This window comes from Phyllopteryx taeniolatus, chromosome 6, assembly GCF_024500385.1.
Source record: "Phyllopteryx taeniolatus isolate TA_2022b chromosome 6, UOR_Ptae_1.2, whole genome shotgun sequence".
Taxonomy (NCBI): domain Eukaryota; kingdom Metazoa; phylum Chordata; class Actinopteri; order Syngnathiformes; family Syngnathidae; genus Phyllopteryx; species Phyllopteryx taeniolatus.
The window spans coordinates 26,642,037-26,660,807 of record NC_084507.1 but is presented as its reverse complement, the minus strand read 5'-3'; the positions used below and the strand labels follow the sequence as shown (position 1 = coordinate 26,660,807).

Sequence of the window (18,771 nt, the reverse complement as noted above, 5' to 3'; positions counted from 1 at the left end):
CATACAGTACTCAACAAATAATATTTTCCTTCCCGAAGATCACGTCCAGTACATCTCGTCCGTGATACACAAAGGAAAGCAGCGCATGAAGAGGAAATATGGAGTTCAATACATTCTGGATACCATACGCACTTACTACAGGTGAACGTTGACCTGCTTCCAAGAGAATATGGAGCATTCCAAACATGTCATTGAATTCATTTTCATCACGTCTCATTTGCAGCGCGGAGAAAGATGGCGGCTGTCTCTGCGATGAGAAGCAGACGATTCAGACGTCTCTGTTTGCATTGCTGAAAGACTTCCTCAAGTCTCCGACAGCAGAGGAGCTCCACAGTGTACTCGCTTACATTCTGAGTGCAGGAGATGAGCAGCAGGTACTGATCCTATGTCGTTTTTGTTCTTTTTTTTTCCTATGCGAAATTTTTGTTCTCAGAACGTTTCGCGTTCACATTGACCTGTATGATGGGCAGTAGTTGGCGATGACATAATCTCTACAAAGTAGTCGGGCATGGACTACGGAAGAACCAATTTCATTTTGTTGCCGATCGGGATAAAAGTACAGAGTAGGGATTACCTTTTGTGTATGCGTTAGGGCAGTTTAATTTGGCATGAGACCAAAAGGCCCAGGTTCAATTCGACTGTATAAGCTGTGTTCACATATTGTAATGGATTTAATGCAGCGGTGAAATTTCATAAATGCACATACAACACATGACAAGAAGTTTGTTTTGTGTGCTTGTTAGTGAGTAGATTTTGTTGTAAAACTGTATAAAGGTGAAGGTCCAAGATTTTTCCAGTGATATAGGAATGATATATAAATTCATGTGGCGGCACGGTGGACGACTGGTTAGAGCGTCAGCCTCACAGTTCTGAGGTGCGGGGTTCAATCCCCGTCCCCGCCTGTGTGGAGTTTGCATGTTCTCCCCGTGCCTGCGTGGGTTTTCTCCGGGCACTCCGGTTTCCTCCCACATCCCAAAAACATGCATTAATTGGAGACTCTAAATTGCCCGTAGGCATGACTGTGAGTGCGAATGGTTGTTTGTTTCTATGTGCCCTGCGATTAGCTGGCAACCAGTTCAGGGTGTACCCCGCCTCCTGCCCGATGACAGCTGGGATAGGCTCCGGCACGCCCGCGACCCTAGTGAGGAGAAGCGGCTCAGAAAATGGAAATATAAATTCATCTTAATATGCAGTTGTTGGATATTTGTGTAGGTGTACAATTTGGCATTGTGCAGTGGTCCTCTGTGTGCCATTGTAGTTTGCATATACTGTGAACATCCTACCTTTTTGGACACTGACTTGTCCCTTCCTAATTCATGCTGACACCTCTTTCTTGTGTGTCTTTGTTCAGGTAGTAAAGGCCCTGGATGTGCTGTATGAGCTGTTGCGGAGCAGCCCTCCTCGTGAACATGTGCAGGCAGTGCTGCTGGAGTGGGGAGTGGAACAACTTTATAGTCTCCTTCTCAATCCAAGCTTTGGAGATCGCGCCAGAGAGATGGTCTTCAGGGTGAGAGTATTTTCTTTCTTTCCTTCTCGCTATCTCTCTTCTCTCGTTCTGTCTCTCTTTCTCTGCAGAGCATCACAATCGCTGTGGACACAATCGGTCATTCAAATCGTACATTGTGTGTGCAGGTTCTATACAAAATCCTCAAGAGCGAGCGTGTGTCCGAGCGCAACAAGCAGCGCCTCAAGCTTAAGGACTTTGGCTATCTCGGCCTGGTGTTTTTCCTTGAAGACATTCCCGTAACCATGACGACTGTGAGATGTCTGTACGAGCAGGTCCTTGCTACAGGTAATTCAATTAAAACAGATGAGGCCTTTACAATAGTAAAGGGGAAGAATAATAAAGTAGATTAACTCTAATCAACATCGGACAGCATTCAATGCCAAAATGAAAACGATTATCAGAATATGCCCTTATTTCGATAGTCCTCTTTAATGTGTTTGCTATTTTGTCCTAGTCCATAGCTAGTTAAGCATGCTGTCCAAATTTTGTCAATTTCATATTTTTTCACAAATCGATACTATGAGTTAATTGTTGACCAATGTAAAGTGTTGAAATTAGAAGTTTCCGACTACTAAAAATAAAATAGAAAATCTGCTGCCTCCTCACAGAGTCGAACCCGAACTTTAGAGACCTCCTAGCTGTGGTGTGTCTGTCCCACCGAGCCGACCTGGAAGTCCGCCTGGATGTTTGTCGCAAGGTCAGTCCGATCTTCTGCTACTCTAGCATCGTTAAGAATAATAATTTTCAGCAATGAGGGCAAATTAATTTGATGTCTCCTGTGGTTCTGCGCACAGCTCTTTCACCTCATCTACCTCACCGAGGATTACGTGAAGCAGCTCGCCAAACAGCCCGCCTGGCAGGATGTTCTCACCAAGCTCTATGTGAAGGAATCCTACGAGTCCTACGCTGCCAGCATCTCAGGCTCCGCTGAGTCAAACTTCCGGCCTCCTTTGCGTAGAGACCAGAGTCTGCTCATAGAGGATGCACGTACAAGCATCTTTCTGAACTACGGCACCTCGCAGGAGGAAGACGACGACGAGGAAGAGGAGGACGGCGGCCAGCGGGATATCTCTGAAGGATACTCTGATTTATCCCAATCACCACTCAGTCGAGTTAGGGGCCAGCTGAAGACCTTCAAGTCATTCGATTCTGCAGACCAAGAAAGTCACTCGTCCTCCCTCTCCAGTTCCATGGTGGTCGATATTGTCTCGTCTCGCCTGGATGAGGAAGGGAGAGAATACCGGCCCTCCTCCCCATATGGAACGTCGCCGCCTTTTGATTTGGAGCTAGGCAGCATGGGAGAGATGGTCACTCCAGCAGGTAGCCTCACAAACACACCATCCCCTCTGGAGCACAGCAAACCCTTTCCACCGCTCAGACCCAGGAAGAGCTCCAGTCTATCCAACGTTCTGGACCACACCAGCTACGGGACAGACCCTCCCACTGGAGACACCATCTCCAACACATCCAACCCACAGGTTTGTAGAATGACGGTCATATCTTGAGCTTTATCTCTGAAAGCTTTCTGGTGTTTCCTCAGAGACTTCAGGTCTGTGTGTTGCTTGACTTTCAGCAGACGCCAGAAGAGGAGCTCTGCAACCTGCTCACCAACATTATCTTCTCCGTGCTTTGGAGCGGCAGTGGGGCGGACGGTCCCGAGGATGTGATCTGGAGAGAGAGGGGGCAGGTGTTTTCTGTGCTCACTAAACTGGGTTCTTCCTGCCAACTGGTCCGCCCGCCGGATGACATCAAACGCAGGTCAGCATATTTGATTCATACACAGGTCACAGTTTTCTATTTGTAACCGTACTTGAGATCCTAACAGTTCCATTTTTTACAGTGTATTTCAAAAGAGAATTCCAGTTCACTTCATAACAGTTTAACTTTTGCTGACCTTAGTGGAACCTGATTGTGGGGGTTACGGTTAGTGGTCATTTACTATCCTTTTGAAGTAGAGATGAATGGTAATGCCATTATTCCACCCGCCTCAAAAAAAAAAAAAAAAAAAAAACCTAAATTGTCAAGTATGGACTCACACTGCCATTGCGGCTTTTACTGATGTTGACTTAGTATTTACATCAACAGTACCTCCTATAAAGTTTTGTCGGTGCATGTTTTTATCGTTATATCTTGGGGATCTGTGGCAGTTTTAGTTTTACATTATGAATTGCTATTTTTACGACATCAAATTTGATGCCATCATGTGGCGCTATTCTGCTGTGTGTAACAGTTTGCTAGAGATGATGCTGGAATCGTCTTTGTCCGACCTGAGGGATGCCCAGGGCGTGTTTCTACCTTTTTGTCCCAGCCTGGTGAGGCTCCTCAGGCTGCTGCAGGACTTCCTCTTTTCCGAGGGGACCGACAATCATACACTATGGAGTGAAAAGGTACATCCGACAGTCTGCATGACACATCATTCGTATTTTCTTTCTTCATTCTCAGCGCAAATGCTTAAAACTTGATACCACTTATGTGGTGAGGATGTGTCAGTTTAAATGCCATTATTGATTTTACATGCACATTCTCATGCTGGGATGGGGACTCAGAAGTGTATTATTATATATCCAAGCTTCCCTCAAATAATTGTGACAGCTGGGATGCAACATTTTTAACATTGTAGTTAAGATCAGGTTGTTGTTGTAATTAATAGATTTGGGTTTGGAGTAAGGTCTACGCTTTTACTGCGAGTCCTTTGTTGACAGTCGCTGTATTACAGATCTTTGAGGGGGTGGTGAACCTACTGGACAAGTTGCAGGCCTGGCATAGCACCCCTGGCAGCCCCGGATGCACCGAACTGAAGGAGATGTCCCAGATCGGCCTGCGGATCATCACCGGCTATATCCAACAGCGGCAGTCACAGGTCGGCCTTCGTTTATATCGCCTGGAATATTTAGCTAACGTGAAGGGTTCACACAGATTAAAGGCAGATTACAAATGCCACATCTTGTATGGGCTTCATTTCAAAGACATTTCAGTCATTCCTCTCACGGGGAGTGTTTTTTTTTATGAAAGGGTAGCTCCTCTTTGAGTTATGACTGCTGTTATCGTGGGACTGAGCAAGTGTTCATAGCTGAACCAACCACAAGGCTTCCGATCACATGACTTATTGGTTGAGAAAAACTCATCTGAAGAGTAGAGCAACTCCCACACAGGCATTTATCAAAATAAGTCAAATTAATTGTACTGTGACTCATCATCTGTAGAATATTTAGTTACATTTTTGTGTTGTTTAATTTAGAGTACAAAGCATCAGTGTGATTTTAACGGATTTGATTAGATTTCTTAGATCGGTTTATTTTTTCTTCCTGCAATGAGGTAATTCTAAATCAGTGACTCATGCTCTACTCCATATGTATTATCCTCCTGATAGCAATATCTGAAACTTTGCAGATAAGTGTTCTCATCCTACTATCTAATAATATATGGATATCAGTAGGTTGAATAAACACCGAAAGATATTTCTTTGACGCTTTTAGTCATTTACACGCCCCAAAAACTTTACAACTGTTAATTTATTACTTTGGGTGCAGTTTAAAGTAGTGAAAACTGCACCATAGAGAGATGTCTCCAATATATTTATCTTATGAGGACGCAATTATTATATGAAAGTATTTTTTTAAATATATGAGTAAAAGTATAAAGATTTTGGTAGCACGTCTCACTGGCTCACAATATGCTGCAGATGGTTAAAATACAGACTTACCAACAATTTACAATTAATGCAAGAAAAAAAACAATCAAAAGCTGATATCAGTCTTACTAAAATGCCTGCCTCAAAATGTGATTTGAACTGCTTTTTAAAAATATGTACATTTCTAAAAATCACATAGTTCAATCATTAATTTAAATTGATTTCAATGAAACAGTCCTCATGTCTACTCAGGTGTGTGTGATGGCCTTCGTGAAACTGCACAGCCTGTTGCAGACAGTGTTGTGTCTCAGTTGGGAGGAGGTCTGCTTCCTGCTGGGACGCATTGGCGTCCCCTTGTGGCCAGACAAGGAGTCGACGGACAGCAACAACGCTGAGCACGCAGAGATGTTCTCCCAGGTGGTCCCGGTCGTGCGAGCCCTCCTGGACCAGCACGCAGATCCAGTTACGGTCCAGCAGCTCCTTCCGAGTCTGCCCATCACGAATGGCAGCACCACATTCGCCCAGGACCTGAAGGCTTACTGCCACACACTGGAGTGGCAAAGCTTTTACCAGCAGCAGGTCGGTGTTCCTAGTAAAATAAATAAAAAAATAACCAGATATTATAATGTCATCAGACAAGATCTTTCCCCTCGGAAAAATATAAAGCTATCTTTCCAAAGTGATGTTATGACAAGTTTATGAAAATATACAAATGGAACTAATATATTTCAAGCAGATGTCACTTTATGTTTAACATTGAGGCGACTGAGATAGTTTATGAAGATATACCAAACAGAAAAGCTCTCCGTTAAGCTGAGCTGTGTGTGACAGAGCAAGTTTATACTTCTCTTTTTGTTTACATTACTTTTGTGTACATACAGTATCTCACAATATGGAAATGTGTGTATTTCAACTTTGTGTGACCCCGTCCTTACTCATATTGTCGCTGTCCAGTGAAATGAAAGCTCATTTGTAAGGACTTGGGCTTTGGAACCTTGGGCTGCGGACAAAAAAATGGCAACGAAATGTTGGAGAGAAATAAATATACTACATCGAATAAAAAATATCTCAACATTTTAGTTTTTTTGCCCTTTCTTTCCAATACGGGAAGAAAAATCTGCTTTGTTGTTTGGATTTAAAGTCACAAGATTATATGCAAACATGTTTGTGCTCACCGTTCACTAACAGAACATTTGAAATGAATGGCATATACAGTAGGATTGTTCTACCAATTTACATAGTGGTAGTGAAATCCAATAAAAGAAATGATTCCCAAAATTTGGTCTTTAACCAAAGTACTGTTGTCTTATGTTATACAGTTCTGCACCACTTCTCGCAACCACTCTAATAAACATATTGATACCTGATTGATTGATTACCTGTCTGACAGTGTCAGTCTTATTAGTAAATTAGTTTGTAAGTGATGGTTTATGAGCGCATTGTTGACTGTTAACATGACCTTTGTCAACAAGTTCAAAGATGTCAATTTTGGAAACTATTAAAAGGCGTTTCTGCTGATTTCAATGGGTGCAGGTTCAGCCCACAATGGAGCAGTATGAGCTGGACACGTTCGGGCGGAGTCATGACATCATGTCCAATTTCTGGAATTCCTGTTTCGACGACCTCATGAGTACGGCCTTCAGACGCGACAAAGACAGATCGGACAGCAAAGCAAAGTTTCAGGTTGCAGCAACTTGCAAGGGCGCTCACGGTTACCTACGGCGTTTGACCTCTCTACTTACCCGTCACCTATATGTGTGACAACAGGAATTGATCGTTGACCCTTACCTGAAGCGTGTTAGAAGTGAGAACGGACGCTACGTCAGCTGGCAAAAGCAGAGCTCCAACCAGCAGGGGGTGGTGCGGCAGCACTGGAGGGCTCTGCGCAGGCTGTTGACCAGCGAGAGAGCAGTGTGGGCCAAGAAGTAGGACTTCTTCTTAGCCAATGTTATTTTTATTCACTTTACCCAAACATGCTTTACATTCCTTCTGAAAGTGTGCTTTGCCACTTTCCTCTGCAATCTGTTTGTGCCTCAAAGGACTCTCCAACTCACTTTTTGCAGCCTCGCCTTCAACCTTATTCCACTCTCACTCCCCTCACCTGTCATTTTTCACAGACTCAGAATGAAAAAAAAACACATGCATGAATGATATAGGCTTCATTTTTCTTTTTGTTGTGCAGAGTCCAGCCTCAGGTCAAGTGGATACTTTCCAGTGCGGAGACGTATTCAAAAATGCGCCTCAAACTTGTGCCCAACCACCATTATGACCCCCACACCGAGGCCAGTGCCCAGAGGGACAACATGGGTTCGTCACACAGTGGACCATAATGCACCTTGCCAGTTTTTTTTTTAACTCCAAATACAAAATGATGTCATTATTTTTCCAGGAGTGGACAGTCCACGTTCCGAGCTTCTCCCTCTGGCTGTTGCCAAAGAAGCCAAAGTAAGCGATATGGAGGACGACCAGTTAGGAGAGGAGGATCTTGTTTTTTTAGATAACAAGTGAGTCAACGTGCCTAAATGTCTACTTCACATTAAGCCGTTGATAAGAACACCTTTACAATAGGCTGAATGTTCTTACTTTTGCCTTTAGTGTTGAGGCTGAAGATGAGAGCCAAAAAGAAAAGCTGGTTTTATCTGAAGACTGTGAACTCATCACCATCGTAGCCAAGGTACCCGGCCGCCTGGAGGTTACCACGCACCACCTCTACTTCTACGACGGCAGCATTGAGAAAGAGGAAACAGAGGAGGGTGAGGAATCTACACTCCATTCAATGCACATGCTGTACAAGCCTGTATTGAAAATTGTGCCTTTATGAAAGTCATAATGCTTAGTTCGGATTGACACGGTCAGAGAGGTGCAGTGGAACCTCGGCTTTCATGATTAATTTGTTCCAAAAAGTCTGACTAAAACTGTATCCTACCGAAACTGAAGCAATGTTTCACATAGGAGCTCATGGAAGTCTAAAAACAACAAAACCAAACAAATATTTTATAGAGAACAACTTTACATTAACATACGGAACACAATGTCAAATACAAATAAATGACTAGTGGAATAGATAAATGAACATTAAACGTCACTTCTAACTTTAATGAAGATTCTTGATTGGAGAGGGAGGATGAGAGGTTATTGTTTGGACGGGACCCCATCATTTTCCTACTTTGCTACTCATTCTTTTGTGAGTACAAATACTAGAGCATACAAAAACCAAGGTTTATTGTTGTGGTTTGTAGTGATGTAGAAGTGCATTGCATCAAAAAGCTACCAAAGCTTTTTCCAAAATATTGACTCTATTTAGCGATATGAGTGGAAACAGCTCTCAGTAGCACCATGTAACACTACAATAATAAAAATTGTTTAGCAGAACTGAGAATTCATTGGATGTGATCAGATTTTGCAGGTGTACCTAATATTGTGGCCCGTGAGGCCATTTTGAGAGTGTGGTTATTTGAGTCTAAAGTAAGCCTCTGCGTGAATATTGTCCCTCCCTCCAGGAATTGGATTTGACTTCAAACGGCCTCTGTCTCAGCTCCGAGAAGTCCATTTGAGGCGCTATAACCTGCGTCGTTCTGCACTGGAGCTCTTCTTCATCGACCAGGCTCACTACTTCATCAACTTCAAGAAGAAGGTGCTGCAGAGTTTATACAGCATTTAAACTTTGGCGTGGTTTAAAATCTCATAAACAGAGTCTTTATCGTTCCTCTTTTTTAGTTGCGTAATAAAGTTTACTCAAGGATTCTGGGCCTGCGCCCTCCTAACCTCTTTTACTTTGGATCCCGATCACCACAAGAGCTGCTGAAGGCATCAGGCCTCACACAGGTCTTTATATCTTATTTTATTCTCTCTCGTTGGATTATAATTTGCACATATCATGCTGATCTGATACTGATGTGTTGCGCAGAAATGGGTCTGCAGGGAAATATCCAATTTTGAATATTTGATGCAACTCAACACCATCGCTGGGCGCACTTACAATGACCTATCACAATATCCTGTGGTAAGACCACACAAGATATGAGAGATAATTGAGGCGGTGCACACACACACACACACACACACCATGTGACAAGAAATGACGTTCATGTTGTCTTTTGTCAGTTCCCTTGGATACTCTGCGACTACACTTCCCCTGTTTTGGATCTGGAAGACCCGTCAGTTTTCCGAGACTTGTCCAAACCTGTCGGTGTGGTCAACCCTCGCCATGCACAGGCAGTCAAAGAGAAGTAAGTTACAACCGCAAGGAATTGGGCTTTGGAACCAGAAGCTCACGACTCAAGTCCTGCACTAGAACAAAAAGAAAAATGACAACCAGTTGTTGGAGAGACTCTTGTTTGCGTGTGTCGCGTGCAAAAAAAAAATATAAATTGAATTCCTCTGTGAGGGGATTATAGGTATATCCTAGCAATAATAATCATAATATAATAATGTGACTATACATTTCCTTTGGAAAGTTTCACCAAAGCTCAAAAACTGCATAAAAACGGTAGTAATAAGTAGAGACTGATATATGTGTGTTTTTACATCATATCAGCCACATTTTGATCTGTGTCATGCTAACTATGGCTGCCGGATGAAATTATTATGCAATTTAACGTCACACACACACAAAAAAAACACTAAACTACAGTTAACTGTTGCAATGCTGCACTTAAAAATGACAGTCACAGATTCAGTTTTTAAGGCGAGGAGCAACAAAGTCGAACATGTTTTAGATTGTGGAATTTTATTATTATTTTTGCATCTCTACAAGCACTGCCCAAATAAAATGACTAACTCAGTTTTCCACCAGGTTTGAAAGCTTTGAGGACCCGACAGGCACCATCGACAAATTCCACTACGGCACGCACTACTCCAACGCAGCGGGAGTCATGCACTACATGATCCGCATGGAGCCGTTCACCACGCTGCACATCCAGCTGCAGAGCGGCAGGTGGGAATGACATCAGGGTGTACCAAGTCATCGCAGGCAGGTTCCCAAAGTGCTCTCATCCTAAACTGATACATTGTCAACTTTGTTTAGGTTCGACTGCGCAGACCGACAGTTCCACTCGGTGGCAGCGGCTTGGCAAGCTCGCATAGAAAGCCCGGCTGATGTCAAGGAGCTCATCCCAGAGTTTTTCTACTTCCCCGAAATTCTGCAGAACATGAATGGTGAGTTTAGGATGGGTGTGTGTTGCTTTGATGCATCGCACCAAGCACATGCCTTATTTAGTCTACTGTGAACACTGGACAAGGAGTACAGAAAATGGATAAATGGATGGATGGATGATATTTTTACAGTTTTATGAAATAAGTTATACAAATGGGTCACTATGGCAGACTCAAGACACTAATTACCACCATTGTGTTAATTTGGGGGGAAAGGTGGCATTTGTTCAAGTGGATGATGGAGGCCGCTAAAATAGTCGCTTTGCGCCAGTTAGGCACTAGTTCGGAACTAACGCTGACATTATCTATGTTGAAACAGGGCATATTATTTGAAGAAATGTGGTATTTGTCTCAGAAAACACCCACTGATCCCTCCTTCTTGCTGCAGGCTTCGACCTGGGATCCTTGCAAATATCTCAGGATCCAGTGGAGGACGTTCTGTTGCCCCGCTGGGCCACGTCGAGGGAAGACTTCATCAGAAAGCACAGGAAAGCTCTGGTGAGACACCCCCCCCCCAACTCATTCAAAACAGCTCTTCAAACTGATATCGGCGTGTTTAATTTCAGGAAAGTGAGCATGTGTCGTGCCATCTGCACGAGTGGATCGACCTGATTTTTGGCTACAAGCAGAGAGGAGACGAGGCGGTGAAAGCCCTCAACATCTTCTACTACTGCACCTATGAAGGTACAGCAGCTGTGAATATTTTTTTTGTCATCAGTAAGGAGAAAAAAGAGCTCACTCTTACTGGGCTTTTTCACAGGTGCTGTAGATCTTGATGCCATTGCTGATGAGACAGAGCGCAAGGCACTTGAAGGCATCATTAGCAATTTTGGACAAACGCCATGCCAACTTCTGAAGGTGTGACTTTCAAATGAACTCATCACATCTTCCCTTCGCACTTTTGATTGTGACTAGAATGCCAAACAGGTTCTCTTTGAAAAGCTGCAGTCACATTTTCCTCTGCAAACAGGAGCCTCACCCGCCGCGTATGTCAGCTGCAAATGCAACTAGGCGGCAGTCGCGCCTGGACACTATGCCCGTGAACATCTTTGATCACCTTGATAAGCTACGCTCATTTGTGGAGGTAAGATCTAGCCACCGGCTGATGAATTGAATTGAATACGCCTGACTTTCCGAACAACAAGGTTTTCATGTGTGGTCTCGACAAATACATTACATAGACTGGAGAAAAGTGAGTTTTGTGAAAAGTGAGATTTCCCAATCTGGCTAAATTATCACAGCAATATATCTGTGGAGGTTTGTTTAATTGACTGTCGCCTGGCTACTTTCACGTTGACATGATCAATTCCTCAACAACTACCCTGGCTGTAGCAATAGGCTGTCACTTCATCATTTTGCAGCTGTCTTGGGTATTTGAATGGAAACAGGTTTAGCTCAGAGCCTCAGACTTTGCTTCTTTTCTGTTTACTTGTTAAGATGATTATTTAAATCATCATTTTTCTTGTAATAAAAATGTAATTGTGGGGCAAACACAGTTTCTTTAGTATAAATATTTTGAAAATTTAGATACATGTCAAAATAATGGATGGTTAATTTTTATTATCATTACATTGACTAAGGAAATGGAATTCATTGGCCAGGTAAATTTCAAGCTCCTTCAAGTTCAGCGCAAGTATAGCATGACCTTTCCTGATTTGTGTACCCCCAGGTGGTGAGCGATGGCATCCCTCTGGTCCAGGCGGTGGTACCAAAGAACCAAAATCGGTCCTTCATCATCCATGGCTCAGATATGCTGGTACGCTTTTGCTTGACAACTCTACCAGGGAGACAGCTTGCAACGCCGAAGGACAAAAGCCCAACTTTCATTTTCTTTGTCATCCTTCTTTTATCTTTACAGGTTACAGTGAGCTCCAGTGGCTTGATAGGAACACACAGCTGGCTGCCATATGACAAGAACATCGCCAACTACTTCACCTTCACCAAGGACCCAACCATTACGAATCCCAAGTGTGTCAACATTGCCTTTTTTTACACTCATAAATGTTGTCATTTGGACAGCGATAAGAAAAAATATATTGTCATGTCACCTAAGCAGAACGTCAAAAAATGTTGGATGATTAATACTTAACAGTACCACACATAAATAACTTCCAGGGAAGTAAATAATCTAATCTTCATCTTTTTACCACATTTGAAGACCGTCAACAGGATAGAGAACATCTGCGTGCAGTTTTTCTGTGAGGAAACATCTGGGATGTTTCAGAGTCTGTTTAACTGGATCTTTTTAAATTGACCTTGAACACGAATAACAAACACACATTCCAAAAAAACTCAAACAATGTGGTTTGGAGGCATTTGGAGATGGCATTTTCTGGAGTGATGGTTTTAACGTGCTCATAATAGTCACATTCAGACTCCAGCTCACATGCACTCGGTCTGTTATTTTTCAGGACGCAGCGTTTTCTGGGTGGACCTTTCTCACCCGGCGTGAAGATCAGCGCTCAGGTTCTTGTGGTGTCTAATGATGGACGTCTGCTGTTTAGTGGAGGACACTGGGACTGCAGTCTGCGGGTCACCCAGCTGGGCAAAGGCAAGCTGGTGGGCAGGATCTGCCGGCACATTGGTAAGCTCTCATGTATTACACTTCATTAGGCCCACCTGCACAAGCACTGTATGGACAAATTGAATAAAACATGATTTCATTTAACAATATGTATAATCCCGAGATGTGTTTTACGGTAACCATTCAGCCGTGCAGTGAATTTCTACACCACAATGTTTAGCATTTTAATACATCCCTTGTAGAGTTCATTGAACTGGTTGTCTCGGGTTTCAACTTTTGATAATGTTATAGTCCAATTGATTTGACATGCATTTTATTTCCCCAAAGATGTTGTGACGTGCTTGGCTCTGGATCTGTGTGGCATCTACCTCATCTCTGGCTCAAGGGACACGTCCTGTATAGTGTGGCAGGTGCTACAGCAGGTACAACAACAACAAAAAACATGTCGGCGCACCCAGAGGAGATAAGGATTGTCGTGGAACTCACTGGGTGTCCTTTCCATTTTAGGGCGGCTTCTCCAGCACGCTGTCTCCTCGGCCTGTTCAGGTGCTTTGTGGACACGACCAGGAGGTTACCTGTGTGGCCATCAGCACGGAACTGGACATGGCTGTGTCGGGCTCAAAGGTCTGTAAATAGCTGCTACAAAACACACACATTAATATTAATTACATTAATACAGTACATACAGTACAGTAAGTAACTCAGAAACACTACTTGGATGCTATACAAATTAGCATGTAAAAAGAGACGTTCAGAGCGATAACTGTTTATTATGCACGCTAGCTCATGAGCTAACGATCGACCTGGTTAGCAAGCTAACTAACAAGGCACCAATCTGGCCAGCGCGGCGTCGGCTCGTTCAGGAAGACGCCGCCCTACTTGGTTTTGTGTTGTGTGTGCGTCCACATTACAGCAACACATCAGGGAAAGCTTACTGTTAAATTGACATCTTGTGTCTGTGTGACACAGACACTTACTTGATTGACAGCTGAAGGGGAGCATTCAGCGGACACGCCCACAGAGTTTCTCAGTTCGAGGGCGGGCTTTATTTTTCATGATTTTATATAATTGGCAATTTATTTATTTTGTAATCATTCAAATTTGGCAGACTTGTTAATAACACTCTGCTGAAAAATTTGACATTTTTTGGTCCTTTTACAGGGTCATAATTGAAACTTACAACGGCATAAGTGGGAGGTAGCCCGGTAGGTGGTTAGTAGGTAGGTCGGCATATACTGTAGGTAGGTCATAAGTCGGTAGTTAGATACTGTAGGTGGTTGCCGTGACAAAAAAATATTTGTGCATGTAATTTCTCAAACTACACTTAACATGTTGCACTCTTGATTGTTGACTGGTAGGACGGGACCGTGATCGTGCACACGATCAGACGAGGCCAGTACTTGAGAACGTTGAGGCCTCCAGGTGAGCCCTCCCACATCTCCAAGCTGCAGGTGGGCATGGAGGGTCACGTGGTGGTGCAAACCTCGCCGGGGGAGCGATCCAATTCTACGAAGGTACATGAACACAGCAGGCAGACGAAGACTTGACGTTTAAGCTGCTTCTCCAAAACGGTGCTCATTCGTTACAGGGACAGGGAAAGGACTCCATCCATGTTTACTCGGTCAATTGCTGCCTGCTGTCTTCCTTCACCATGGAGGAGCAAGTCTGTGCTCTCCACCTGGTGTCTGAATACATCATCCTGGGCACCATGCAGGGCAGACTGCACATACGTCACCTGTGCAGGTAGATACCTTTTAACCTCTTAACTTCTCTCGATTCATAAATCAGCGACATTGGAAAGGCAGCCTTGGATGTGATTGACTACCCTGACTCCAGAAACTTGAAAGTTTAGCTGGGGAATTTATGAACTAATCAAAGTTGGAAGTTTTTGTTTGTTCTTGTCTCGCAATAAATACAGCAGAGTGAAACGGCTTTTCCCTTTGGGCATTATAAGTAGTGTAATATATTTAAAAATTTAAATTGTTTAGTACTTTACTCAACATGTATGATGACTAAAATAAACATACTTCCCCATGATTGAAAGCAAACTCTCTTGGTCTTTTTAGGCCTAATGGATTCCTCTTGGATTCTCCATGTCTGCTTCCCCAATTTAGTGGCTGATTTATTGGCCAAAAAACATTGAAGTTCCCTGTTTTAGATTAAACCTGCAATTTTGCACATCCATTTTCATGTCAATAAATGCATTCCCTATCTATCATGTATCGATTTACATGAAAAGAGCAGCTCAAGATAAATATTCCAATGATTTGGTTTTTTGTTGTTGTTTTTTTTTTTTTTTTTTTTTTACAGCCTGGCTGCCGCCGTCCCACCCTTGGCCTTGAAAGTCCCCGTGAGGAGCGTGTTTGTCACCAGAGAGAGCAGCCACATCCTGGTGGGCCTGGAGGACGGGAAGTTGATAGTGGTGGGGGCTGGGAAGCCAGAGGAGGTGAGAACCAGGACATGAAGTACTTGTGAGATGTGGGATCGTGTGGAAGTGAAGAAGTGGGGGTGGGTCGACTCGGTTACACATATGCTAAGTGCTTGCGGAGAAGTGAGTTGTTCTCACATGATAATGGTGTGCCGACTGCCGGGCGTCTGTGTGTAAACCACGAGTAACTACAGATCCAGCCACGTCCGCCGTGGCGTCCTTTTATGTGGAGAGGACGAAATAATGCTGATGTCAACTAGGACCAGTTCTCTGGCCCTGTGAGGATGAATTTGAAGTCTGAACAGTGCAATTGCTAATATACGGTAGTTGACGTTTGCCTAGGCCAGCACTACTGATTCTGAAGCCTCTGGGCAGATTACATTGACATGGCAACACAACAAAATGAAGGGAATTGACTGTTGGGAATATAAATCTGTTGGACCAAAATATTAGAATTTAGGTTGAAAATGTAGGCAAGCGATTCTGACAGTGTTTGGGCCAGACTGAACGACTGTCTTGTCTCTGCCCGGTGTCAGGTTCGCTCGGGACAATTCTCCCGCCGCCTGTGGGGATCCACACGCCGCATCTCTTTGGTGTCTGCCGGCGAGACCGAATACAACCCCGCAACCGAGAGCGCCGGCAAATGAGAGCGACTCTGACGAACGCTTGTGGAGATGTTCTGCACCCACACGCTTATTATGGCTTTCTTTTTACAAGCCTGGGAACTTCTGAGACCAACTGAACACTCAGCACTTTTTTGTTTTGTTTTGTTTTCTAATCAAGGAAGAGTTTCATTTTTGGTTGTGGACTACTGCCTGTTTTTAATCAGCATCATTCCAAAGAGTGGCCTTGTTTTGATGAGGCAAAAAAAGCTTGGCTTTCGAGCTTAAAAAACTGCTGTCAGACTGTACAAACCTTTCAGGAGGGACACACACACACACACACAAATACTTACCGACCACTTTTTTTCCAGTTTCTGTGCCAAGGCTTCTTAAAACTCCTGCAAACTTGAAAACATTTTGAGAGCTGCTTAATGCAATACCGGTAACTACCGCCTGATATCACCAACAGTGGCCTAGCAATTTACCCTCCTGTCTTCAAAACTCAAATGTTACATTATTAAAGCAGAAAAGTGCTTTAACGGTTGAGAAAGTAATGTACATTCACTTTATGTCGTTGATGTTGTCGGTTGAGGAATTAGGAGAAGTTGTCGTCTTGCACAATGTGGCGTATGTAGTAGTTCTATTTTTCTCAACCACATGTACACAATTCACAAAAAGAGGCTGTTGTGAGTTTTACTGTTCGGCCCCTTGATAGAGAACAGCAAGTTGTGCAAAAAATAAAAATAAAAAAAGTACTGACGCATTGAACAGTTAGTAGTAGATTTATAAAAGTTCCGAGAAGGTCAAATGAAGTTCACCTGGAAGGTTATTGTGCATGTTAGGTTCACCCTGAAATTTCACCCAAATACCGAATATCCCTTTCCATCGTCTTTTTGTGAGTGGCATTTAAAATATTCACCCTAAAATGTGCCTTTTTAGCTTGTGTCTAAACCTTTGAACACTGATTGCAATCATTTGTGCGAGCTCACCATATGCCTCTGGTTTCCACACACACGCATGACTCACATGTGCAGAAGATGGTTTTAATGACGTGAAGTCAAGTGTTGGCTGCTATTGCGCTGTTTAGAAAACATCTGAAGGCGGAATGAGAGGAATTGTCCTGCTGCGGTTGGAACACGGTCGTTGTTATGCAGCGGCATGACAAACCGACCAACTCTTTGGTTCAATGTGAGAAAAACAAAAAACAGTCAAGCAACATTAGGAAGAGCTCAGCCAGCCTTACAAGTTTATACTGTACTTGTTTAGCCTGTCCAAAAAAGTGTGTTTGTTGCATAAACATGTGAGACACGTGCTGTTTGCCTTTTGACTATCGCGCTCCACATGTAATGAATGTAACATTTCACCATGCTATGCATTCATGCTCAAAGTTTCTGCTAGGTTTACTGTAAATACGCACTGTATATAATCTGTCTGGTGTTGTGTGATTTTAACTTAATGCTTTGGACCAGCACTGCCTTCAATACAAACTTGATTTATATTATTCAGCCTTTGTATTGTGTTTTTTTTGTTTTTTTGTGAATGTTGAAAATACATTTTACTATACAGTACTAAGATTCCAGTTGATTTTTTTTTTCTTTCATTTATATCTCCTGAGTAGAGTAGTATAGTTGAACTTCTCCTTCTGCTCAGGTATCAAAGGATGAACTTTTTGTGACAAAATCAGCATAAAATAACTTTTAAAATATATTATTATTGTTATACATATGTCAGTTTTAAACTGATTCCTGGTCAAAGCAGTAAGAGTCTAGAGCTGTCCCAATATTTTTGTCCATCATATGTATAGTCAACTTGAAGTACAGCATTTTATTGTTTTTACATTTTACAATTAACAGTGATTAACCTCTTTTTTTACATTTGTGTGACCATTAAGAATGTTAAAAAAAATAGATGATGCTTTGTTTTTGCTAGGCCCTGACCGATTATTCGTTTTTTTTTCAATTTTTGCTGAATTTACTTTTTTTTCTTTTTTTACACATTACACAAGACAAAGATAATGACATTCAAACAAACGATACCAAGTTTCAGTGTTTATATGTATGTGTATATATATATATATATATATATATATATATATATACACATTTAAAAAAAATAATCAGCCGATTAATCAGTTATCTAACTGTTATCCTGCCAAATATCGGAATTGACATCTGTCTAAAAAAAAATTCATATCGGTCGGACCCGAGTTGCTAGACTTTATAGCACAGGTGTCAAACTGGTGGCCCGGGGGCCAGATCCGGCCCGCAACATCATTTTATGTGGCCACCGAAAGCAAATCATGTGTGTCGACTTCATGTTTCTAATGAATGAAAAAATACCAAAATTGGTGTCTTGTATAATGTTGAGATATTGCAAGCATTTTATGTTACCAATCACCTTTTTGAAATAAATGTAATAATAGTTGACATTTTTTTATTGGCTTCTGATTCCAAAAATACTTATCCATCAATTTGTTGTGTATATGTCATTATATGAGACAATATTTTACGGCCCCTCCGAGGGAAGCTATACCTACAATGTGGCCCACGACAAAAATTAGTTTGACACCCCTGCTTTATAGGGTAAGAAAAAATGAATTTGCTTGAAAAATACCTAATGATGGCTACAGTTTGGCCCTGGAAGAGATAATATCGGTTAAATTCATCTTCAGAGGTTCCAGTGTACGCATCCTTATCACTGAGGAACGAGACAATGATTCTCTTGTGAAGGAAGGGAGCCGCCGCATAGATCTTTCTCCGACGTAATCCGGGCCTTGCATGCGTCTGTGATGTTCGGCCCGTCGCAGTTGAAAAGGTCACTACTGAGCAACATCACATTTTACTTCAGGAGGACACTTTGATCTCCTGGTGGGCCGAACATCCTGTTGGCCTCCCCGTAAACACCTCCGGGGTACAATTGAGTGGG

General features: G+C 42.7%; 1 protein-coding gene across 4 annotated transcripts in view; it reads left to right on the top strand.

Annotated features, from left to right (window-relative positions):
- nbeal2 (neurobeachin-like 2) overlaps positions 1–17,414 on the top strand; it is a 38,016-nt gene extending 20,602 nt beyond the window's left edge. For 3 of the 4 annotated variants that reach the window (XM_061776303.1, XM_061776299.1, XM_061776302.1), the window contains 34 exons: positions 39–141; positions 224–374; positions 1,352–1,507; positions 1,633–1,792; positions 2,116–2,204; positions 2,302–2,985; positions 3,081–3,265; positions 3,738–3,894; positions 4,224–4,367; positions 5,391–5,717; positions 6,672–6,821; positions 6,906–7,063; positions 7,321–7,445; positions 7,528–7,642; positions 7,734–7,891; positions 8,639–8,772; positions 8,856–8,963; positions 9,046–9,141; positions 9,243–9,367; positions 9,934–10,074; positions 10,165–10,295; positions 10,681–10,790; positions 10,859–10,976; positions 11,053–11,150; positions 11,263–11,376; positions 11,962–12,048; positions 12,151–12,260; positions 12,704–12,876; positions 13,144–13,238; positions 13,324–13,440; positions 14,175–14,330; positions 14,405–14,559; positions 15,127–15,262; positions 15,781–17,414. In XM_061776303.1, coding sequence (XP_061632287.1) covers positions 39–141; positions 224–374; positions 1,352–1,507; positions 1,633–1,792; positions 2,116–2,204; positions 2,302–2,985; positions 3,081–3,265; positions 3,738–3,894; positions 4,224–4,367; positions 5,391–5,717; positions 6,672–6,821; positions 6,906–7,063; positions 7,321–7,445; positions 7,528–7,642; positions 7,734–7,891; positions 8,639–8,772; positions 8,856–8,963; positions 9,046–9,141; positions 9,243–9,367; positions 9,934–10,074; positions 10,165–10,295; positions 10,681–10,790; positions 10,859–10,976; positions 11,053–11,150; positions 11,263–11,376; positions 11,962–12,048; positions 12,151–12,260; positions 12,704–12,876; positions 13,144–13,238; positions 13,324–13,440; positions 14,175–14,330; positions 14,405–14,559; positions 15,127–15,262; positions 15,781–15,891 — 5,177 coding nt within the window. In that variant the 3' untranslated portion in view covers positions 15,892–17,414. The remainder of the gene's footprint in view (positions 1–38; positions 142–223; positions 375–1,351; positions 1,508–1,632; positions 1,793–2,115; positions 2,205–2,301; positions 2,986–3,080; positions 3,266–3,737; positions 3,895–4,223; positions 4,368–5,390; positions 5,718–6,671; positions 6,822–6,905; positions 7,064–7,320; positions 7,446–7,527; positions 7,643–7,733; positions 7,892–8,638; positions 8,773–8,855; positions 8,964–9,045; positions 9,142–9,242; positions 9,368–9,933; positions 10,075–10,164; positions 10,296–10,680; positions 10,791–10,858; positions 10,977–11,052; positions 11,151–11,262; positions 11,377–11,961; positions 12,049–12,150; positions 12,261–12,703; positions 12,877–13,143; positions 13,239–13,323; positions 13,441–14,174; positions 14,331–14,404; positions 14,560–15,126; positions 15,263–15,780) is intronic. The other variant, XM_061776300.1, reaches the window with a different exon arrangement.
- Positions 17,415–18,771: the final 1,357 nt, after the last annotated feature.